Raw genomic sequence first — 25,865 nt, 5'->3', positions numbered from 1 at the left:
AGTGAGGCAGTTTTATTATGTCAATTATTGTAGTATCTATATTACTTAATTGGGTCAGAGTGATTCGTTGCTGGGTTTTTTTTTACCAATATTTACTACTACAGTTCTTTGCAGACAAGAATATATATACAAGAATATAACTATTATAATACTGCCCCTATGTACAAAAATATAACTACTATAATACTGCTCCCTATGTACAAGAACATAACTACTATAATACTGCTCCCTATGTACAAGAATATAACTACTATAATACTGCCCCCTATGTACAAGAATATAACTACTATAATACTGCCCCCTATGTACAAGAATATAACTACTATAATACTGCTCCCTATGTACAAGAATATAACTACTATAATACTGCCCCTATGTACAAAAATATAACTACTATAATACTGCCCCCTATGTACAACAATATAACTACTATAATACTGCCCCTATGTACAAGAATATAACTACTATAATACTGCCCCCCTATGTACAAGAATATAACTACTATAATACTGCTCCTATGTACAAGAATATAACTACTATAATACTGCTCCCTATGTACAAGAATATAACTACTATAATACTGCCCCCTATGTACAAGAATATAACTACTATAATACTGCCCCCTATGTACAAGAATATAACTACTATAATACTGCCTCCTATGTACAAGAATATAACTACTATAATACTGTCCCCTATGTACAAGAATATAACTACTATAATACTGCCCCCTATGTACAACAATATAACTACTATAATACTGCCCCTATGTACAAGAATATAACTACTATAATACTGCCCCCTATGTACAAGAATATAACTACTATAATACTGCCCCTATGTACAAGAATATAACTACTATAATACTGCCCCCTATGTACAAGAATATAACTACTATAATACTGCCCCCATGTACAAGAATATAACTACTATAATACTGCCCCCATGTACAAGAATATAACTACTTTAATACTGCCACTATGTACAAGAATATATCTACTATAATACTGCCCCCTATATACAAGAATATAACTACTATAATACTGCCCCCTATGTACAAGAATATAACTACTATAACACTGCCCCTATGTACAAGAATATAACTACTATAATACTGCCCCCTATGTACAAGAATATAACTACTATAACACTGCCCCTATGTACAAGAATATAACTACTATAATACTGCTCCTATGTACAAGAATATAACTACTATAATACTTCCCCCATGTACAAGAATATAACTACTTTAATACTGCCACTATGTACAAGAATATATCTACTATAATACTGCCCCCTATATACAAGAATATAACTACTATAACACTGCCCCCTATGTACAAGAATATAACTACTATAACACTGCCCCTATGTACAAGAATATAACTACTATAATACTGCCCCCTATGTACAAAAATATAACTACTATAACACTGCCCCTATGTACAAGAATATAACTACTATAATACTGCTCCCTATGTACAAGAATATAACTACTATAATACTCCCCCCTATGTACAAGAATATAACTACTATAATACTGCCCACTATGTACAAGAATATAACTACTATAATACTGCCCCCTATGTACAAGAATATAACTACTATAATACTGCTCCTATGTACAAGAATATAACTACTATAATACTGCCCCCTATGTACAAGAATAGAACTACAATAATACTGCCCACTATGTACAAGAATATAACTACTATAATACTGCCCCCTATGTACAAGAATATAACTACTATAATACTGCCCCCTATGTACAAGAATATAACTACTATAATACTGCCCCTATGTACAAGACTATAACTACTATAATACTGCCCCCTATGTACAAGAATATAACTACTATAATACTGCCCCCTATGTACAAGAATATAACTACTATAATACTGCTCCTATGTACAAGAATATAACTACTATTATACTGCCCCCTATGTACAAGAATATAACTACTATAATACTGCCCCCTATGTACAAGAATATAACTACTATAATACTGCCCCCTATGTACAAGAATATAACTACTATAATACTGCCCCCTATGTACAAGAATATAACTACTATAATACTGCTCCTATGTACAAGAATATAACTACTATTATACTGCCCCCTATGTACAAGAATATAACTACTATAATACTGCCCCCTATGTACAAGAATATAACTACTATAATACTGCCCCCTATGTACAAGAATATAACTACTATAATACTGCCCCTTATGTACAAGAATATAACTACTATAATACTGCCCCCTATGTACAAGAATATAACTACTATAATACTGCCTCCTATGTACAAAATAATAACTACTATAATACTGCCCCCTATGTACAAGAATATAACTACTATAATACTGCCTCCTATGTACAAGACTATAACTACTATAATACTGCCTCCTATGTACAAGAATATAACTACTATAATACTGCCCCCCATGTACAAGACTATAACTACTATAATACTGCCTCCTATGTACAAGAATAACTACTATAATACTGCTCCCTATGTACAAGAATATAACTACTATAATACTGCCCCGATGTACAAGAATATAACTACTATAATACTGCCCCCTCTGTACAAGAATATAACTACTATAATACTGCCTCCTATGTACAAGAATATAACTACTATAATACTGCTCATATGTACAAGAATATAACTGCTATAATACTGCCCCCTATGTACAAGAATATAACTACTATAATACTGCTCCCTATGTACAAGAATATAACTACTATAATACTGCTCCTATGTACAAGAATATAACTACTATAATACTGCCCCCTATGTACAAGAATATAACTACTATAATACTGCCCCCTATGTACAAGAATATAACTACTATAATACTGCCCCCTATGTACAAGAATATAACTACTATAATGCTGCCTCCTATGTACAAGAATAGAACTACAATAATACTGCCCACTATGTACAAGAATATAACTACTATAATACTGCCCCCTATGTACAAGAATATAACTACTATAATACTGCTCCTATGTACAAGAATATAACTACTATAATACTGCCCCCTATGTACAAGAATAGAACTACAATAATACTGCCCACTATGTACAAGAATATAACTACTATAATACTGCCCCCTATGTACAAGAATATAACTACTATAATACTGCCCCCCATGTACAAGAATATAACTACTATTATACTGCCCCCTATGTACAAGAATATAACTACTATAATACTGCCCCCTATGTACAAGAATATAACTACTATAATACTGCCCCCTATGTACAAGAATATAACTACTATAATACTGCTCCTATGTACAAGAATATAACTACTATAATACTGCCTCCTATGTACAAGGATATAACTACTGTAATACTGCCCCCTATGTACAAGAATATAACTACTATAATTCTGCCCCCCATGTACAAGAATATAACTACTATTATACTGCCCCCTATGTACAAGAATATAACTACTATAATACTGCCCCCTATGTACAAGAATATAACTACTATAATACTGCCCCCTATGTACAAGAATATAACTACTATAATACTGCTCCTATGTACAAGAATATCACTACTATTATACTGCCCCCTATGTACAAGAATATAACTACTATAATACTGCCTCCTTTGTACAAGGATATAACTACTGTAATACTGCCCCCTATGTACAAGAATATAACTACTATAATTCTGCCCCCCATGTACAAGACTATAACTACTATAATACTGCCTCCTATGTACAAGAATAACTACTATAATACTGCCCCCTATGTACAAGAATATAACCCCTATAATACTGCTCCCTATGTACAAGAATATAACTACTATAATACTGCCCCCTATGTACAAGAATATAACTACTATAATACTGCCTCCTATGTACAAGAATAACTACTATAATACTGCCCCCTATGTACAAGAATATAACTACTATAATACTGCTCCCTATGTACAAGAATATAACTACTATAATACTGCCCCGATGTACAAGAATATAACTACTATAATACTGCCCCCTCTGTACAAGAATATAACTACTATAATACTGCCTCCTATGTACAAGAATATAACTACTATAATACTGCTCATATGTACAAGAATATAACTGCTATAATACTGCCCCCTATGTACAAGAATATAACTACTATAATACTGCTCCCTATGTACAAGAATATAACTACTATAATACTGTCTCCTATGTACAAGAATATAACTACTATAATACTGCCCCCTATGTACAAGAATATGACTACTATAATACTGCTCCCTATGTACAAGAATATAACTACTATAATACTGCCCCCTATGTGCAAGAATATAACTACTATAATACTGCCCCCTATGTGCAAGAATATAACTACTATAATACTGCCCCCTATGTACAAGAATATAACTACTATAATACTGCCCCCTATGTACAAGAATATAACTACTATAATACTGCTCCTATGTACAAGAATATAACTACTATTATACTGCCCCCTATGTACAAGAATATAACTACTATAATACTGCCTCCTATGTACAAGGATATAACTACTGTAATACTGCCCCCTATGTACAAGAATATAACTACTATAATACTGCCTCCTATGTACAAGAATATAACTACTATAATACTGCCCCCTATGGCTGCGTGTGCAGTAGCAGTCGCCACTGGGGAGGGGGGGGGTGTGACGCGTATCCGCCGATACTTTCACAGTGCTCACTGCAGACGTGTCGCGGGACAGGCCGCTTCCATTGGCTTAACGTAACCTGAACAAAATCATAACATGCTGCAATTTCTTCTCCGCGAGCGGAAAATCACAATCTATTTCCGCTCGTGGAGATGAAATGGCGTTTTGCCATTGAATGCTATGGGCAGTATATGTTGCGGATTCCGGAGGCGGATACCCCCGTGGACTCAGCAATGCAAATACGCCCGTGTGCAGGAGGCCTAAGAGTCCCAAGACTTCAGGTAAGCGTCAACGTATTTCTCTTTAGTAGGAGTGTCGATGACAATTCTGGGCTATGGATTTCAAAATTTGACTTTAAAGAAAGTTGACACCTAATTTTAGTGATCCCAGCAGACGACCGTTACATTGCGCCATTATGATGAATCCATAGATACATTTATGAGTTTCCAGTAGGTTTGCCGAGAAAGGACCCTTCTACGCAGCCGATTCATTGTTCTGATTGCGGCATCCAGCGGGAATCTGAATAACTGCCGTTCTGTGTAAATGCGTGCGTCAACTGAATGGCGAATGAGAATTTGTTCGCTCATTGATCGTCATTTTCTGCATCTATTAATCTGATCGACGATCGGCCCGTGTAAACAGGCAGTCGTTCATCTACGAGTGACTGCCTGTTCACTATGCATGAACAGTGGCCAGCTGGAACGCTCCCCGACTCGCACCGCCTCCATTCGTTGAGTGGTGATAGAAGGACCTGTTGGGCATCTGCGCCAGACGGGTCGTCTCCTGTGTGAGCACGCCGGTATACAAGTACTTGGCTTTGTCAGTAGTATCTAGCCCAGGTCCAATGGAGGAATACGTTCTTGCCATCTCTGTTCCAGAGGGTGGAAGGCAAGAGCGGCGCAAACTCCAACCATCGAGCTGTCCTCCTCAGACTGTCTGTGAAAAAAAAATTGAAAACTTCCAGTTCAGAAAGGAGAAGTGAGCTGTGACGGCCGGCTCTGGATCTGGACAATTACTCACTTCTCACCTGACTTAACCCTTGTTACAAAAGGAATTGCCAAATATATCCACTAGTGAGTGAGGAAGTACAAAATACAGTGGTGTAGACAAAAAGTTGCTCTTTGGCGGATGCCACCCGTGCATCTTATACCGCGTTGCTGCAAGGCAAATACATGATGAGTCATGGCATCCACCAACAATGGCTGAGCAATGGCCCTCTTTCCTGGCCGGGGTGTATAGGTAAAGGGACAATGGCAGAAACGAAAACTTTGCCCTAAGAAGTCAAAAAACCTAAATTCAAAAACTTTGCCATATACTCTACCTCCAGTGTTCAGCCATGTGCTGTTCCTCTCGTTTAGTTTGCCCCTGCGACATAGTGACCCGCCACCCGCCGTGACATCTCTGCGATGGTTTGTGATTTGCTCATGTGATATTTCTTACGTAGTCACTAGGGGTCAACAGGAGGAATGGCGCAAGACCAGGACTGGGAATCGAGCCGAGTATGTGAAGGACTGAGCCGGGATGGTAGTTGGAGACTCCACCATGGAGTCAATGGCCATTGGAGCTGTCGGTGAAGCAATGGCTGGAGCAGTGAAGGTTGCCACTGTCGGTATGGAGGTGGAGGCCTACATAGGGATCATCATTACTTTGTCTGTAGTGGTAGCCGCCTTTTTGACAAGCCTTGCAGCATGCCTAGGGATGTAAGCTGAACCAGAGTACTCATGTGCGACTGCAGTTTTGGGGCTCTTGCCCTTCATCGACGTACAGTGCAGTTCAGGTTGGCCAAGTGAGAGGCCATCAATTTCGGGGCGCCTTCACACTTGCGATCACGATATCGCTGCGTTTTTTTAACCCAAATGTCAGTAGGACTTTCTAATATTAAAAAGGCATCGCACAACAATTTCGAGTTGGTGCTTTAGAAAGTCCTATTGACATTTGCGTAGCAAGGGTTAAGGCACCCTCAGTTTGAGGTGGGTCAATGCTTTTCCTTGTGGAGAGCACCGCAGTGGTGTAGGGTGACTTAGAAGCCATGCAATGCTCCTTGGGAAAAAAGCAATGCAAATAAGTGATGGACCAAGCCTCCACAGCGCCACCTAGGAGTCTATATTCGACCTTGTAATGATTAATATGGATCATGTAATAATAGTATTCTAAAAAATGAACTCCAACAGGACTAATGCCCCTCCCCTGGCACCGCTACGACTTCACGGGTGACTTTGGAATGCCCGATACACCTTCGACCTTTGATATTTGCTTTGCTGGTTGCTTCTGTGCTTCTATGCGCGGTTCATTGTGAAGTTTCCAGGTTTTGCATCACAAGCAGGTTTGGCTCCCGCAGTAATGGACTGTACAGGATAAATCCAGTTAGAAGATAAGATAAGGCGATGTTATACGGAGGTATTCAAGGAATTGTAAGCTGTGCATACAGGGAGCGGACGGTAAACTGAAAGGACATGTGAACATGTTAGGGGGCCCTAAAGGCCCGTTTACACGCAAAGATGGACGCTCAAAATTCATTCAAAAGATAGGGACAATGACAGATTGAGCGATCATTTTGCATAAGCTGCTAAGGGGCACTAATGCTTATTAGCAGCCTATTGGCTTCATTTGCATGTAAATGAGCCTCCCTTCGCTGTATGCTGATAACAGCAGGTGATCTGTTATCTTCATACAGCCCCTTTGTTCTGCCAGGGGACTGCAGCTGAATACAATGTTATCAGCGTTCCCATGGAGAATCACAGAGCACAGTCCCTGCTATCAGCTCTCTGTCTGAACAATGGATTTTAGACTCAACTAAAAATCATTGTTCGGACAAAAAGCAAATGATGGTAGCATTTACACGCCAGGATGATCGCTCAAGAGCCTATAAATGACTCAGGATGGAAGGGGCGCACAGTTTAGCCCAAAAAAAATGACTCAGGGACATGATGGAGCTTATTAAAGACTTGGGGGAGGGAGCCTATAAATGCATCGGGGTATGTTGGAGCCTTTAAGTGACCTCGAGGGGGGCATGGTCGTACTTATAAATGACTCGGGGCACGGTGGATTGTATAACTGACCTTAGGCTGCCTGTCCACTGGCGTTGCTATATGCCGCGGCGAGCTGTCGCCGGGGAGCAGGAGCCAGAAGACGGATGCCGCTGTGAGCCTATCTGACAGGCTCACTGCAGAGAATTGCGGCAATTCGCAGCATGCTGCGATCTGCTGTCCGAGCAGAGAATCGCTATGATTCTCCGCTCGTAGACAGGGGGGCTGCGCTTTCCCCGCAGCCAGATTATCGCCACAGGGAACGCAATGCAAAAACACCCGTGAACAGGCAACCTAAATCAGTGTTCCCCAGCTCCAGTCCTCAGCGCCCCCAACAGGTCATGTTTTCAGGATTTCCTGAGTATTGCACAGGTGAGGTAATTATGGTCGGGGCCTCCGACATTGCCACAGGTGTTCTTACCATAGGAGATCCTGAAAACATGACCTGTTGGTGGTCCCTGAGGACTGGAGTTGGGGACCCCTGACCTAAATCATTGTTCTAAAGAGTCGTACATTGATTTGAAGGAATGCTGCCATCCAATAGGTGGCGCTGCAGGGTTACTGTTCCATCTTCCTTATTTGCATAAATCCCCTGTGGTCACTACAGAGAAAAACGAGTAACAATTTATTTTTTTGTCCGTGTTTGCGTACAGTTTTGGTTTTACAAGACGCACTTTATTGACCAGGAGGATGGTAACGCCCAGTTACAATTTATTTAAATATTTCCAGGAGGAATAACAGAGGGACTGCATATCATCGAGTTTTTAAAAAAAAGTGCTCCAGAATTGTTACACCACGAGGAATGTAGGAATTAACTAATGCAAACAGGTCCTTGTTAACATGTTGGTCATGTCAGGGTGGTAATGCGGGCACTGCCACTGTGCCCACACCATCACGGGTGCAGTACTCTGGTTACGTTTTAATATGATTTCTTTAGTTTGAATTGAGAAGGTAAAGCACTGGGCAAGAAGAGGTTAATACATAGGCAGAGATTTTATGATTTACCTGTTTGCCAGTGCCAGAGGGCGGCGAGTTGGGAATTATCCCTGTCCTTAGTCAGCTCTTACTGACCTTTCCATGGCAGCAATGTCAATAATAAAGTATAATGCCAACCCATGCCCATTCACAGTGTGCTGCGTGCCAGGCTGCTGTTCACTGCTCCTCGTACGAGAGACTCCTTCCCTGAGCTGGTAGTCGTGATGGCCGTGACTTGGGGGTAGGTGAGTACAACGTCTGTAGTTAAGGCTCTTACCTGCAGCACAGCGTAAAATTACACGCAAAGCTTTCCGTGGGTCAGGACCAATGTCAGCAATCTGAGCAACTTCCAATGATTTTAATGCCAACTGCGTGGCGTTTTCTCGTGCAGCGGTGTGGAGAGTATATCAAGGTGTGATTGAGGAGAAATATCCAGCAACAGGGGATCCTGTGGACAAAACAACTCGTCACCAAAAGGGGTCAGAGGAGGATGTCAAGAATTGTTCTGGTGACCGGATGAGGCCAGGATTTCACCCCCCACCTTGGGGGGGGGGGCGGGTTACGTACAGCGGTGTGGAGAGTATACCAAGAATGGTGTGATAACATCCAGCGACAGGGAAACCTGTGGACGAAACAACTCGTCACCAAAAGGGGTCGGAGGAGGATGTCAGGAGTCCAACAAGTACCGTCTATAACACTGAAGCTCCAACTAACGTATCCAAACGTTCCCTCATCAGATAGATTAAGATATCTGTCGCCTCGTGCTGATTGGAGGTCAGAATTCGGCACAAGTGGAATGAATCCTGCCAGGCTTGGGCACCTGCCCCCTTCTGCCCATGTTTTGATCTGAGACTGGGTACAGCGAGTTGTTTTAGATGCTACGCGGCACTGTGCAGACTTTAGTCGTCCTGAAGCGTTTCCTAGACAAAGCCAACAAACAGACTTTAGGTGTTGCGCGACCGCATTCCTGCCGTCAGGTGACCTCCCAAGGTCGTTTCTCACTGTGGTGACTTCGCCGCAAGGAGCTGCCAGTGTTTGTGCAGTAGCTGCCAGGTGGTTTTAGAGAAGATTACACGCGGTTCAAGCTCTCAGGACTTCCGGGACCATCGGCTGCCTGATGTTTGGTGCCTTTGTTTTAGCGATCAGCGGTGGGCTGGTTTTGGAGATGTAGGTGGAAATCCCTTACGTTTCCACCATACCTGTTCCTTCGGCTGAGGGGCTTTTGGTTACGTTAACAGTGAGAAGTGTTGTGGAAGACCAGACAGTTAGGAGGTGTTGGGACCAATGGATGAGGGCACACAAGGTGACGGGGCTCAGGACGCCCCCTACAGACCACCAGTAGAGAGGACCTTCTGACCAGACTGTTAGGGGGTGTTGGGACCAGTGGATGGGGGCACACAAGGTGACCGGGCTCAGGACGCCGCCTACAGACCACCAGTAGAGAGGAGAGTCTGACCAGACTGTTAGGAGGTGTTGGGACCAGTGGATGGGGGCACACAAGGTGACCGGGCTCAGGACGCCCCCTACAGACCACCAGTAGAGAGGAGCGTCTGACCAGACTATTAGGAGGTGTTGGGACCAGTGGATGTGTGAGGGCACACAAGGTGATGGAGCTCAGGACGCCCCCTACAGACCACCAGTAGAGAGGAGCGTCTGACCAGACTGTTAGGGGGTGTTGGGCCCAGTGGATGGGGCACACAAGGTGACCGGGCTCAGGACGCCCCCTACAGACCACCAGTAGAGAGGAGTGTCTGACCAGACTGCTAGGGGGTGTTGGGACCAGTGGATGTGTGAGGACACACAAGGTGACCGGGCTCAGGACCCCCCTACAGACCACCAGTAGAGAGGAGCGTCTGACCAGACTGTTAGGGGGTGTGGGGACCAGTGGATGTGTGAGGGCACACAAGATGACCGAGCTCAGGACGCCCCCTACAGACCACCAGTAGAGAGGAGTGTCTGACCAGACTGGTAGGAGGTGTTGGGACAAGTGGATGGGGGCACACAAGGTGACCGGGCTCAGGACGCCCCCTGCAGACCCTGCATACCTATTTTAGTATGGAGGAAATGCACATAGCCACACGCAGTAAAGAGTGCGTATTTTGCAGCGCAAATATGCGTACGCTTACTTGAGTGAGCCCTTAGACACAACGGTGCTGGAACTGGTCGTCTGCTGTCAAAGTCCATCCATGCTAAGGAACGTCAGTTGGGGCATCCGCTTTGTCTGTTCATCAGAAGGATTCCTGACATCCTCTTCTGACCCCTTTCATTCCCTTGTGTTGGATGTTTTACTCTATCTCATTATAGACTCCAAGATACCCCGTGGGTTTGGTAGGGACATCCCGGCCCGGCTAGTCTAGCACTGCTGACCGGACCTTGTTGGACGGCGCTGAGATCGCTGGATTCTCCTATCTAATGTGGATTCACACTGATCCTCGGATTTTATGCTGCACTCCAATCGTGAAAGGCCCGGGGTCTCTAATAAAGTGGCCATCAGAGTATATAACCCATACTGTATATATGTTGGCAGGACCCGGCCAGTAGAAGTGGCTCTTGTCCTCCACAGACGTCTCTGTAGCCTCTGCTGCCATAAACATCTTGCTATGTGAAGTGTCATTGTGCAGGGAGAGTGCATTGAGGAGGAAGTGGAGTCTCCGCAGGGAGGAGCGTGCATTGTGTGTACAGAATGGAAGGCACGGGTTAGGGGACAGCCGAAATCCAGCACTTAGCCAAAAAAGAGGAAAAAACCTGCGACCTGCCGCGTCCCCCGCTCGCACCGCGCACTTATTTCCTTATTTCTCTTGAACTTCTCCAAATTTGGAAGAGACGCGACTCAGAATGCATCACACGACCCAAAGGAAGGCGACGCCAGCAGGTGAGTGTCTGAGATGTAGCAGAGTCCAGACTGTTTGCCAAGCAGAAGGGGGCCTGAAATTTATATACAGCAGAGTCAAGTGTGTCGTGTGCCAGGACTGGAGATTCAGATGTAGCAGAGCTGATGTTGTCATCTGTCTTTTACACAGAACTGCAGGTGAAACTTTCAGGGATTTCTCCGTCGTGTGCAGAAAACTTTCGAATATACTTTTAGTTTCCATTTCTCACTGTTTTCAAGAGCTCTGATGGCTGTCAGTGAATGGGAACATTCTTGCGAAAGAGGTGGAACAAAACTAAGTAGGTCTAAGGGCTTATTCACGTTGGCGTAAATTAATTTCAATGGGTCCTTTCACTTTTACGTATTTTTAAGGCGATTTTTGGTTGTGTGAAAAAATGCGGATGTCGCCCTGTTAATGGGTAAAATCCCCGGGCGAAATTCTAATACGGAAAACTATATTTTCACATGAAGAGGTGACATGTTGCTTCTTGACGCAGAAATGCAAATTTCCGCATTGGAATTCCAGCGTGTGAGTTTGCGCCAAAATGTGTCAGAAAGCCTCGGATTTTGAAAAAATTTTTTTTTGGAGCTGGAAAATGTCACCGTGTGAACATCCCACTGCTGATGGTATCCGGGCCAGATGTCCTGAAAGCTTGTTACAATGTATCAGTGCAGGGAAACCACATCAGTCAAGAATGTTCTTATTCACTGACAGCAAGCCATCTTGTAGATGGTAAGTGAATGGATGAAGTTGTAGAACTGTTCATGTGACGCCTCATTTATATGAAACCATAACCCATTTCTGCTCTGCACAGCATACAAGGGGTTAAATGACAGAAATGTAATACATTGCAGGTGCAGCAGAGTTTAAATATCTGTTGAAGCAGAGCTGTGTTTGTCAGTCGTTCCTGGTTCCAACAGGGGGCAGGAGTTAAACATATTGGACACGTTGGTTTGTAGATGTTGGCAGTTATAAGGTCTGACCTCACTTCCCCCAGTATGCACCCTTTAAGTGTTCACATAGTAGGCTGGCTATAGCTGCAGTTTGTAGGGGGGCGGGAGGTTGGGTGGGGGCACCAGGTAAATGTAGGATGGGTGCGATTGGCGCCCTTAGGTCCGCCCGATCAGAGAATCTTCTCCCTCTGTGTCACCATGTCGCGTGACACTACTTGACTCCTCCTCCTCCCGACTCTGTCTCCTCCTCTCTGCTGTTCCAAGCTGCCACTGTCAGCCCATCGACGCCCTGCAACGCAATCGCTTAGATCTGCTAGTGTATTTGTTATGAGCTTTCTTCTGGTGTTGTAACAAGCTTGGTTCTGCTACTGTATTTATGTACTGAACTTGGTTCTGGCTTCATATTTATGTACTGAGCTTGGGCTGTATTTATTTTGCAAGCTTGGTTCTGGTACCGTATTCACTATAAGCCATGATGCTTTCTACATAAGGGGAATACAGGCAGACTGTGCAATATATATCATTTAGGGCTCCTGTCCACGGGCGATAATCTGAAACACTATTAATACAAGGGCCACTATGGGGAACACTATTACTACAGGGGCCACTGTGGGGAACACTATTACTACAGGGGCCACTGTGGGGAACACTATTACTACAGGGGCCACTGTGGGGAACACTATTACTACAGGGGCCACTGTGGGGGACACTATTACTACAGGGGCCACTGTGGGGGACACTATTACTACAGGGGCCACTGTGGGGGACACTATTACTACAGGGGCCACTGTGGGGGACACTATTACTACAGGGGCCACTGTGGGGGACACTATTACTACAGGGGCCACTGTGGGGGACACTATTACTACAGGGGCCACTGTGGGGGACACTATTACTACAGGGGCCACTGTGGGGGACACTATTACTACAGGGGCCACTGTGGGGGACACTATTACTACAGGGCCCACTGTGGGGGGACACTATTACTACAGGGCCCACCTTGGGGGGACACTATTACTACAGGGCCCACCTTGGGGGGACACTATTACTACAGGGCCCACCTTGGGGGGACACTATTACTACAGGGCCCACCTTGGGGGAAACTATTACTACAGGGCCCCGCCGTGGGGGAAACTATTACTACAGGGCCCCGCCGTGGGGGAAGCTATTACTACAGGGCCTCGCCGTGGGGGAAGCTATTACTACAGGGCCCCGCCGTGGGGGAAGCTATTACTACAGGGCCCCGCCGTGGGGGAAGCTATTACTACAGGGCCCCGCCGTGGGGGAAGCTATTACTACAGGGCCCCGCCGTGGGGGAAGCTATTACTACAGGGCCCCGCCGTGGGGGAAGCTATTACTACAGGGCCCCGCCGTGGGGGAAGCTATTACTACAGGGCCCCGCCGTGGGGGAAGCTATTACTACAGGGCCCCGCCGTGGGGGACGCTATTACTACAGGGCCCCGCCGTGGGGGACGCTATTACTACAGGGCCCCGCCGTGGGGGACGCTATTACTACAGGGCCCCGCCGTGGGGGACGCTATTACTACAGGGCCCCGCCGTGGGGGACGCTATTACTACAGGGCCCCGCCGTGGGGGACGCTATTACTACAGGGCCCCGCCGTGGGGGACGCTATTACTACAGGGCCCCGCCGTGGGGGACGCTATTACTACAGGGCCCCGCCGTGGGGGACGCTATTACTACAGGGCCCCGCCGTGGGGGACGCTATTACTACAGGGCCCCGCCGTGGGGGACGCTATTACTACAGGGCCCCGCCGTGGGGGACGCTATTACTACAGGGCCCCGCCGTGGGGGACGCTATTACTACAGGGCCCCGCCGTGGGGGACGCTATTACTACAGGGCCCCGCCGTGGGGGACGCTATTACTACAGGGCCCCGCCGTGGGGGACGCTATTACTACAGGGCCCCGCCGTGGGGGACGCTATTACTACAGGGCCCCGCCGTGGGGGACGCTATTACTACAGGGGCCCGCCGTGGGGGACGCTATTACTACAGGGGCCCGCCGTGGGGGACGCTATTACTACAGGGCCCCGCCGTGGGGGACGCTATTACTACAGGGCCCCGCCGTGGGGGACGCTATTACTACAGGGCCCCGCCGTGGGGGACGCTATTACTACAGGGCCCCGCCGTGGGGGACGCTATTACTACAGGGGCCCGCCGTGGGGGACGCTATTACTACAGGGGCCCGCCGTGGGGGACGCTATTACTACAGGGGCCCGCCGTGGGGGACGCTATTACTACAGGGGCCCGCCGTGGGGGACGCTATTACTACAGGGGCCCGCCGTGGGGGACGCTATTACTACAGGGGCCCGCCGTGGGGGACGCTATTACTACAGGGGCCCGCCGTGGGGGAACGCTATTACTACAGGGGCCGCCGTGGGGGAACGCTATTACTACAGGGGCCGCCGTGGGGGAACGCTATTACTACAGGGGCCGCCGTGGGGGAACGCTATTACTACAGGGGCCGCCGTGGAGGAACGCTATTACTACAGGGGCCGCCGTGGAGGAACGCTATTACTACAGGGGCCGCCGTGGGGGGACGCTATTACTACAGGGGCCGCCGTGGGGGGACGCTATTACTACAGGGGCCGCCGTGGGGGGACGCTATTACTACAGGGGCCGCCGTGAGGGAACGCTATTACTACAGGGGCCGCCGTGGGGGAACGCTATTACTACAGGGGCCATTAAGGGGGTCGTTATTATTATGACGGGGTAACTAAAGGGCACAGTTATGCGTATCTTTGTGTAAAATGGGCATGGCCTGTCATAAGAATTTGCCTACAATTGTCTCTCCTTTTGTTCAAAATTTGGGCTGTCTGGGGGGTCTCTGTCTGGGGGGTCTCTCTGTCTGGGGGGTCTCTCTGTCTGGGGGGTCTCTGTCTGGGGGTCTCTCTGTCTGGGGGTCTCTCTGTCTGGGGGTCTCTCTGTCTGGGGGTCTCTCTGCCCGGGGCCGTGCTGTAGAATGGCATTAGCTATGACACAGAGGGAGGACTGTGAGCGACTCCGATGAGCAGCGCAGTCTCGTGGAGCGAGGCCCCTTTAAGTTGTTTACTCCATTACTGCTTGTCTGCAGGGAGGAAAGGTCATGCAGCCTGTTGAAGCCACCGCTTGCGCTGTGCGAGATGCAACCGCCAGACACTGAAATATTCATGTATTCGCCGTCTTGGCGTTTAAACTGTCGGGATAATAATCCGTCGCGGAGGATGTATGTTGTGTAGATCTGATATCTAGTAGGCGCTTCATAGATCTGATTACGGATGTATTTACAAGGGCGGTTTTCATGGTTTAGTTTACATGAGCGATATGTCATTAAGCACCGATGTTGCGATTCTTTATTCGCGCACTATGCCCTATTTTTGGGCGAATCTGCTAAGGAGTTGCTGATTATTTCTTACAGCTGCGTTCACAAATTGCGGCAGACTTCACACGGGCGCGGCTGATATCAGGCCGTGATTAACACCCCAATGTTGCTCTCGCTGTCCCCGCAGATGCGAGTGGTTTTTATGTCACTTCGGCCCTATGGAACACAGTTGTAGCCGCGATGTGAGAGTCCGCACAAAGATAGAACAGGCCGCGATTAGTTTCCTGCATCACATCGCGGCGCCATGTAAAAAAATGTCGCTCATGTGTACGGCCCCATTCAAAAATATGGTTTATATTCATGTGCCTCGCACCGCACAAATGTCGCCGGTGTGAAGCTGACCGTAGGCTAACTTCACATGGGTGAGTGTGATATCGGGACGTGAATCGTGGCATTATATCGCGCTCGCCACCATGTGAACTCCCCACGGGTTTGAGGTGGTTTTATGTCAAAACGGCCTTGCATCACCCGGGGGGGGGGGTGTAGCGACAGCCGCAGTGGAGGATCGCGGAGTTTCTCCCATTGTTTCCTCGCACCGTGTGCATCGAGCACATGGTGTGATGCTGCTGCCGGCCCCATTGGCAACATTGGGCGGTGCGGTGTGCGAGCGTGCCGAAAGCTAGAAGATGGCGCAAGTTGTTTCCTGCATCACATCGCGGTGCCATGCGGGAAAACATCACTCATATGTATGACTCCATTCATATTTGTGCATCTAGCAATACAGAAATCTCCCGTGTGAGGCGCCTAAGGGAGCCAAAAAAATAGCATCTCATTCGCACGTAAATGTGATGTTCGTGCTAGCGCCGCGTGTTTTTTTTTTTTTCATTCTTACACTTGGACCATCGTGTACGGCGATGCCTTTTCGCAATCGTTGGTAAAATTGCAGGTTTACGAGTGCAATATCGGTCTGATTGTCTGAGACCGCTATCCTGCGCGCCCGTGTAAGTACGCCCTACATTCGCACATAGCGGAATTTGCAGCAGACCTACCTCTTCAATCGGAAGGATGAAATTTACTGCAGATCCACAGCAAGAAAACATCAAAATCTGAAACGCAAAATATGCTGTGGATTTTAGAGCAGATCCACACCAAAAGACGCTACATGCGAACGCACCCTAATAATGCCAGCTGAGATGGAGAATGGTATTGAGCGGGCACCAAAGCATAACATGTAGCTTCTGGGCACCAGTGCAGTGTCTATTAGACATTTAAGGCAGACTGGTTGCTAGGGAAACCTCACCTAACAACCACAGCCTGTGTTGCTAGGCAAAATGTCCTTAGGAACCAAGACTGGTTGCTAGGGAAACATCACCTGACGACCACAGCCGTGTGTTGCTAGGCAGAAAGTCCTTAGGAACCAATCTGTCAGATTATTTAGCTCAGTCAGATTGCTTTTTATAGGCTGTCAGCGTGTGATCGGTAGGTTGTCCGTCCCCCAAGGATCTCCATCGAATGTGTTCCTAGGCGCAGCAGTGCAGCCGGACATGTTTGGATTCCACAGATCCCACATTGATGGACTATGCAGGCCCTAAAAGTTGTCTCCAAAATTGGCCTAACTCAGGGGTGGACCCACTGCTGCAGCAGCCATAGCGACTTGAAGGGCTGAGAAATCTAAGACAGACTGGCTGCTAGGGATATATTGCCTAACACTACAGCCTTGTGTTGCTAGGCAGAAAGTCCTTAGCAACTGATCTGCTAGATTGTTCAGCTCAAGGTCAGATTGCTCTTGTGATCAGTAGGTGGTCCGTCCCCCAAGGATCTCCATCGAATGTGTTCCTCGGCTCAGCAGTGCAGCTGGACTGTTTTGGACTCCACAGATCCCACATTGATGTCCTCCTGCGGTTATGGATGTGGTAGTGCCAATCTACACGAGGGGGTCGCCATTTTGTTTTGTGAGGTCTGTCGGCCCCCCAGGTTTACGGTATTTGTCAATCTCTGCTTTGCCTTGTAGACACAGCGCTCTCGTCCTCGGCCCGGTCGGGGTCTCTGCACGTCTTCTCCGCGTAGTAGTTAATAAATCCTCCGTGAGTTATGTCCGAGGAGTCCCTGCAGTCCTTGCGGCGGTGTCTGTGTACACCTTACGGGATGGGAATTAATGCTCTGCTTTTTGTAGGTGAATTCCGTCAGTTACGGTCTCCGCTCCGCCATCGGCGCTGTGACTGACATCTGTCGCTTCGCCGCAGGAGCTCAGAGCTTCCTGCACAGCTGGACAGGAAAAATGGGTTTTCTGGACTAAAAATACTTACTTTGAAGCCAAAATGTGTTTACAGAAGATGGAAATAAAAATCGGAATATTGTGCGTTTCTTCACAAAACGGTGATATTCTCATCTTATGGCTCAGCCGAATTTCGTACTTTGCTAAAAATGTAAAAATCATTATGATGGACAGAGTGCCCCCAGAGTAACAGCCAGACTGTACTAGGTGATGGACAGAGTGCCCCCAGAGTGACGGGTAGGCTGTACCATGCGGAGTGCAGAGTGCCTCCATAGTGACAGCCAGGCTGTACTAGGTGATGGACAGAGTGCCCCCCATAGGGACAGCCAGACTGTACTAGGTGATGGACAGAGTGCCCCCCATAGAGACAGCCAGACTGTACTAGGTGATGGACAGAGTGCCCCCCATAGAGACAGCCAGACTGTACTAGGTGATGGACAGAGTGCCCCCCATAGAGACAGCCAGACTGTACTAGGTGATGGACAGAGTGCCTCCATAGCGACAGCCAGACTGTACTAGGTGATGGATAGAGCGCCTCCATAGCGACAGCCAGACTGTACTAGGTGATGGACAGAGTGCCCCCAGAGTGATGGGTAGGCTGTACCATGCGGAGTGCAGAGTGCCTCCATAGTGACAGCCAGACTGTACTAGGTGATGGACAGAGTGCCTCCATAGTGACAGCCAGGCTGTACTAGGTGATGGACAGAGTGCCTCCATAGTGACAGCCAGGCTGTACTAGGTGATGGACAGAGTGCCCCCCATAGAGACAGCCAGACTGTACTAGGTGATGGACAGAGTGCCCCCCATAGAGACAGCCAGACTGTACTAGGTGATGGACAGAGTGCCCCCCATAGAGACAGCCAGACTGTACTAGGTGATGGACAGAGTGCCCCCAGAGTGATGGGTAGGCTGTACCATGCGGAGTGCAGAGTGCCTCCATAGTGACAGCCAGGCTGTACTAGGTGATGGACAGCGTGCAAGCCATAGAGACAGCCAGACTGTACTAGGTGATGGACAGAGTGCCTCCACAGTGACAGCCAGACTGTACTAGGTGATGGACAGAGTGCCTCCACAGCGACAGCCAGACTGTACTAGGTGATGGACAGAGTGCCTCCACAGCGACAGCCAGACTGTACTAGGTAATGGACAGAGTGCCTCCACAGCGACAGCCAGACTGTACTAGGTGATGGACAGAGTGCCTCCACAGCGACAGCCAGACTGTACTAGGTGATGGACAGAGTGCCTCCACAGCGACAGCCAGACTGTACTAGGTGATGGACAGAGTGCCTCCACAGCCAGACTGTACTAGGTGATGGACAGAGTGCCTCCACAGCCAGACTGTACTAGGTGATGGACAGAGTGCCGCCACAGCCAGACTGTACTAGGTGATGGACAGAGTGCCGCCACAGCCAGACTGTACTAGGTGATGGACAGAGTGCCGCCACAGCCAGACTGTACTAGGTGATGGACAGAGTGCCGCCACAGCCAGACTGTACTAGGTGATGGACAGAGTGCCGCCACAGCCAGACTGTACTAGGTGATGGACAGAGTGCCGCCACAGCCAGACTGTACTAGGTGATGGACAGAGTGCCGCCACAGCCAGACTGTACTAGGTGATGGACAGAGTGCCGCCACAGCCAGACTGTACTAGGTGATGGACAGAGTGCCTCCATAGCGACAGCCAGACTGTACTAGGTGATGGACAGAGTGCCTCCACAGCGACAGCCAGACTGTACTAGTTGATGGACAGAGCGCCTCCACAGAGACAGCCAGACTGTACTAGGTGATGGACAGAGTGCCCCCCACAGTGACAGCCAGACTGTACTAGGTGATGGACAGAGTGCCTCCACAGCGACAGCCAGACTGTACTAGGTGATGGACAGAGTGCCTCCACAGCCAGACTGTACTAGGTGATGGACAGAGTGCCTCCACAGCCAGACTGTACTAGGTGATGGACAGAGTGCCTCCACAGCCAGACTGTACTAGGTGATGGACAGAGTGCCGCCACAGCCAGACTGTACTAGGTGATGGACAGAGTGCCGCCACAGCCAGACTGTACTAGGTGATGGACAGAGTGCCGCCACAGCCAGACTGTACTAGGTGATGGACAGAGTGCCGCCACAGCCAGACTGTACTAGGTGATGGACAGAGTGCCGCCACAGCCAGACTGTACTAGGTGATGGACAGAGTGCCGCCACAGCCAGACTGTACTAGGTGATGGACAGAGTGCCGCCACAGCCAGACTGTACTAGGTGATGGACAGAGTGCCTCCATAGCGACAGCCAGACTGTACTAGGTGATGGACAGAGTGCCTCCACAGCGACAGCCAGACTGTACTAGTTGATGGACAGAGCGCCTCCACAGAGACAGCCAGACTGTACTAGGTGATGGACAGAGTGCCCCCCACAGTGACAGCCAGACTGTACTAGGTGATGGACAGAGTGCCTCCACAGCGACAGCCAGACTGTACTAGGTGATGGACAGAGTGCGCCAAAAATGGCAGTCGAATAGTCCCATGTGGGAAAAAAACACCCCTAATCATCGCCTGCTTGTTCCTACAATGCCTGACAGGAAGTGACAGGTGACAAATGGCTTTTTGCATGTCCCTTCCTGTCCTGAATCTGATTTCTGTAAACAGAGGTCAGTGCCGGGAGAGGGTTGTCCATCAATTGGGGCGTTCGGTGACAACTCCGGCCCAATTTGGGAGAACAGGAAGATATAAATTGGCCACAAAAATACGCTGTTGCCATAACAACCAGCCGGACTACAGCTTCCACTTTCTGCCCGTTTAGTGTATATTTCAGCATGTGATATCCCCGCCTGCAGCTGTTACATACATCACCTAATACTTGATAGAGGTGGAGTCTCTGGCACATGTTCCCCTTTTTCCTTCCAGACATCTGCACGGACATGACCCCCCTGATAATGGTCCGAACACGAGATGTCAATAGTGTCAGCGCTCAATAACAACTTGTAAGCAATGCCGATGTCTTCATCATCCATCCGAAGAACACTTAAAGGGGACCTGTCATGTCTTCGGCTCAGCGGGGTCGGCTGCAGAGCTATGCAGCCGGTGCCCCAATGACTCTACCACACCTTTACTCTTCTTCCTGCTTCCCCCTTGTTTCCCCGTACCAAATGAAATTATTTTTGGCACACCAACACTTTGAATCTGTCAAGTGGGCGGTCTCCATCCCACATGTTCAATTGATGACTCTAGACTTTATTCAGTTAGATGGGAGGAATGGGAACAAAAGAAAAGTTGCAAAAGAATCAGCGGCTGCAAAGCTATGCCGACCCTCGGTCATGACTGGCCCTCTTTAACAGAGTTATCCCAAAATCTAAAGTTACCCCCTATTCAGAGGGTACGGGATAACTTTGACTGTGGGGATGTCACTGTTGTCACCCCCACCAATCTGGAGAACAAAGAATCTGTGTCCTTCCTCCTCCTCCTCCTCCTCCTCCTCCTCCTCCTCACTATGGGGTTACTGCACCTTCTGCAGTCAGGAGCAGATTGAATGGAGCAATGGCAGCATCAGCTCATTCACTGTCAGTGGGACTGCCGGAGACAGCCAAGGGTACAGGCGCTCAGTAGTTTCCGTCAGCACCACTGAAATGATGGGAGCGGCAGCCACACATACTCTGCCATTGCTCCATTCAATGTGATGTCACTGCAGGTGGGAGAAGCATCCCCACAGTCATGGGAAGAGGGGACCCCCTGTTCTCAGGATCGGTGGAGTCCCTTCGAGTGTAAAGTTATCCACTATCGCGTTGATAGGGAATAACTTTATATTTGGGGATTACCCCTTTAGTCCCACATTCCATAGAAAGCCAGTAAAACTACTGCTTTGTTTTGGGGGTTGGGGAGGAAACATGCCAACGAAATACAATTTTTATGCCAATCTTGCATCTGGTTGGATTCAAACCCAACAATGTTCAGGGAGGTACTTTATTTTAGTATTAAAAGCAGTACTTTTCAGATACAAGCCACGTTTAAACAGGTGCCGCCCAGGAATCAACCGATCCTCGCTGATGTGGAGTTAGAAGCTGCATCTGGCTATAGGTTCTTCCTGTAGTGGCCTCTGGAGGGTGGAAGGTGGTATTACATGGTGGCCATTCAAGTGCAAATGGGCCAGGTCTGACTTTGGTCTGACCTTAGACTGTGCTGAGAGTTCCTGCTGCGAGAGAGAGAGCTGCTTAATTCAGTTTTTGGACACACAGGTCCAAATGTGAAATCTAGTGATTTGTGAAAATAGAGTAGTTACATGTTGCATGCAGGATGATTTTGGGGAAAGTTTGTTTCTGAGAGGACCAAACACTTAAGTCATAAAAATGTTTTGTTCTTGAGGATCACAGAATTTTTATTTTCCGCTTTGCACTAAATAAATAAATCCGAAATATTTGCTTACGGTGATGAGATTCTGCTTTCCCACGTTCCGAATAAGACCGGGTACGGGATGTTACAAGCCATATTTAGTACGGGATAAATATAGTTGAGAAAGCGACTAGAAAGGCTATAAGGTCCAGCTTATTTTCGGTGGCAAGATGTAGTTGTGTTTCTCTGTCTTTTGGCTCTGCTAGAAGGCTGACTGAGAAGAACCTTTTAGATAACTCGCCCTCTAAATAAATGCTTTCATCCTAAAATCGCAGGAGTCATTTGGGTTGCTAGTTGGCTTTCCATGAGTCCTGAATGGCAACATGGAATCCAGGTTGACTTCAAATGGAAGTACTGTAGATGATTCCTCTTCCTTCAGATTAGACCTGTTTATTGGCGAGTCATAACTTCCAAAAATGTGGAGCATAGAAAATATACTATAGACTTGGGCTTAGTAGGACAGATTATTGGGGCATCATAATGCAGTGCCCTTATTTTGGGGTGTCCACCCAATGACGGCGTAGGATGTTGAGTCAAGCAGTGGCCATTGACTCTTACATTCTATCAATGGTTGGCTTCAGCATCATGTGGGCCCATTGGAATCCTAGTGGGTCGTCTGACTGTTCCACCCATGGCTTCACAGTATTAGAATATGCTGACTTGGATCACCGTGAGCGCTTCAAGTCTAGTCGGTCTTGGCCCCTGACTCCATCACATAGCAAGCACTATCACGACCCAGAGGAGACTGGAGTATGGAGATGGTGAGGATCCTCCAATAGGTTGAATTTAGGACTAGCATGAAACATATTTTGTATAGCTGGTTCTTGGCCCATGGGAGCAATTTCCACTTGTGGGCCGGATGTGCCCCAACCTGACACTGGCTTGAATCAGATGCAAGCAAGGCAAGAGATACAATACTTTTCCATTTTACCCTTTTGTTCACTTATTTGCTGCCGCACTCACATTTTATTTTTTTATTTTATTTTTTAAAAAAAGGAAGAAATTAAAAAAGGGAACTTTTTTTTGAAAAAACGGAAGAGATGGGAAACGGCAATATGGAAGTGAGCAGAATAGATCTCAATGCAGTTTGATACTACTGCTTTCTCATGTTAGTACTTTCAGAATTAAGAACTAGTTTTTCATCTCAGCTTTTTTTAATATATGTGTATTTTACTTACAGGATCTGTACATAATTTACACATACATTACACTACTTATCGTGTACTGCTCCTGAGTTATATCCTGTATTATACTCCAGAGCTGCACTCACTATTCTGCTGGTGGAGTCACTGTGTACATACATTACTTATCCTGTACTGATCCTGAGATAAATTCTGCATTATACTCCAGAGCTGCACTCACTATTCTGCTGGTGGAGTCACTGTGTACATACATTACTTATCTTGTACTGCTCCTGAGTTATATACTGTATTATACTCCAGAGCTGCACTCACTATTCTGCTGGTGGAGTCACTGTGTACATACATTACTTATCCTGTACTGATCCTGAGTTACATCCTGCATTATACTCCAGAGCTGCACTCACTATTCTGCTGGTGGAGTCACTGTGTACATACATTACTTATCCTGTACTGCTCCTGAGTTATATCCTGTATTATACTCCAGAGCTGCACTCACTATTCTGCTGGTGGAGTCACTGTGTACATACATTACTTATGCTGTACTGCTCCTGAGTTATATCCTGTATTATACTCCAGAGCTGCACTCACTATTCTGCTGGTAGAGTCACTGTGTACATACATTACTTATCCTGTACTGCTCCTGAGTTACATCCTGTATTATCCTCCAGAGCTGCACTCACTATTCTGCTGGTGGAGTCACTGTGTACATACATTACTTATCCTGTACTGCTCCTGAGTTACATCCCGTATTATACTCCAGAGCTGCACTCACTATTCTGCTGGTGGAGTCACTGTGTACATACATTACTTATCCTGTACTGATCCTGAGTTACATCCTGTATTATCCTCCAGAGCTGCACTCACTATTCTGCTGGTAGAGTCACTGTGTACATACATTACTTATCCTGTACTGACATTGAGCTATAGCATTACGTCATAGTGCATTCTGACAGGCAGCCTATCAAGCCACCCCACGGGGATGGATTGATAGGCAGTCTCTCAAGGCAGCCCTGGGGCCTTCTGACCCCGGCTGCCATGACACCTGCACGGTTCCCCCGATCTCACCGTGGCAGGGCCGTGCGGGACCCCCGAACATCATTCCGGGGATTTAAATGCCGCTGTCAGAACTAACGGCGGCATTTAAAGGGTTAATAGCCGCTATTGCCCGCAGGTGTCAGCTGTAATACACAGCTGACGCTCGCGCTGTATGCAGAGAGGTCGCCCCACGACCTCTCTGCATACATACCCCGACGCTCCAGGACGTAAATGAATTTCCCCGTGGACATGAGGCCTTATGCTTCTCACCGCTGAGGGCTTACTCCATCCAGTCTAGACCATCTGTGAGATAAACGACTTGGACTCCGAACTGATACATTGTAACAAACTATCCACATGCAAGAGATTTGTGCTTCTGATGTGTTTAGCTCACAGAGGATTGTCTAGACTGGGTACAATTGCAGCAAACCCTCAGCTGTGAGGAGTATTGGGCTATGTTCACATGGGGTGGAATTGCTCCAAATCTGCCCCATTTTTGACCCAGATGTTTGGGTGGCATTAACCCCTCATTTGAAGAGGTGGGATCCACACCACAGATCCATTTCCGCTACAGATTTTTTTCCACAACTGGACGAAATTTTGAAAGTATCAAATACTTTGTAGCTTCTGTAAAGGTCACCGATTTGCCATGTGGAGGGTCCAGACGGAAAGTCCACCCCATGTGATCACCGCCAGGACTGGACTGGTCTTAAAGGAGAATGTTCCCATTCACTGGCAGTAGCACAAAATTTGAGATGTTCCAAAACTTTTCAGGTTAAGTTACCTAAAACAGACTACCCCTTTAATCGATGATCATTCTTCAGGTCGCTAACGAGGAGCTGCAGGGTTTGTGGTGTCGCGGTTGAATCATGTGCACCTAATGGCGGTGATATTTTTCGTTTTGGTCCAAGCTAAATCTGGGTCCGGCTGAGAGATGCAAAGTATCTCATATGGGATTCCCCCGGTATGGCAGATCCGCTGACGGGGTTTGCTCTATTATTGTTCTGGCCGTAGATCGGCGTCGCAACAAGGGCGTATCGTGTCAGCGTTTTTTTTTTTCATGAAGCCAGCTGAATATAGTTGGCGTTGTGCGATATGACCCACTGCAGCGGCTCACCGCCCTGGGGGTGTGCGGATGATATAGCTCTCACACCATCGCTTCCCGAACTCCAACCAAATCCATTAGCTCTGGGACAAGAAGCGGCGATGGTCGGTTTCCA

At 47.4% G+C, this 25,865-nt stretch overlaps 1 protein-coding gene and 1 long non-coding RNA gene across 5 annotated transcripts in view; one reads left to right on the top strand and one right to left on the bottom strand.

Annotated features, from left to right (window-relative positions):
* FGD4 (FYVE, RhoGEF and PH domain containing 4) overlaps window positions 1-25,865 on the top strand; it is a 133,040-nt gene that overhangs the window by 46,702 nt on the left and 60,473 nt on the right. The window contains exon 1 of one of the 4 annotated variants that reach the window (XM_066590225.1): window positions 11,313-11,547. The exons of the other annotated variants lie outside the window; for them this stretch is intronic. Coding sequence (XP_066446322.1) covers window positions 11,511-11,547 — 37 coding nt within the window. The 5' untranslated portion in view covers window positions 11,313-11,510. Of the gene's footprint in view, window positions 1-11,312; window positions 11,548-25,865 lie in introns of those variants that run through there. 4 annotated transcript variants of the gene reach the window in all.
* On the bottom strand, window positions 8,354-9,691 carry LOC136610992 (uncharacterized). The gene is made up of 2 exons (XR_010790212.1): window positions 9,243-9,691; window positions 8,354-9,123 (listed from the first exon to the last, which is right to left on the bottom strand). It is a non-coding gene; the product is annotated as an uncharacterized lncRNA (long non-coding RNA).

This window comes from Eleutherodactylus coqui, chromosome 2 (assembly GCF_035609145.1).
Source record: "Eleutherodactylus coqui strain aEleCoq1 chromosome 2, aEleCoq1.hap1, whole genome shotgun sequence".
NCBI lineage: Eukaryota > Metazoa > Chordata > Amphibia > Anura > Eleutherodactylidae > Eleutherodactylus > Eleutherodactylus coqui.
Note: the sequence above shows the minus strand (reverse complement) of the source record. Positions and strands in the feature narration are given on the sequence as shown.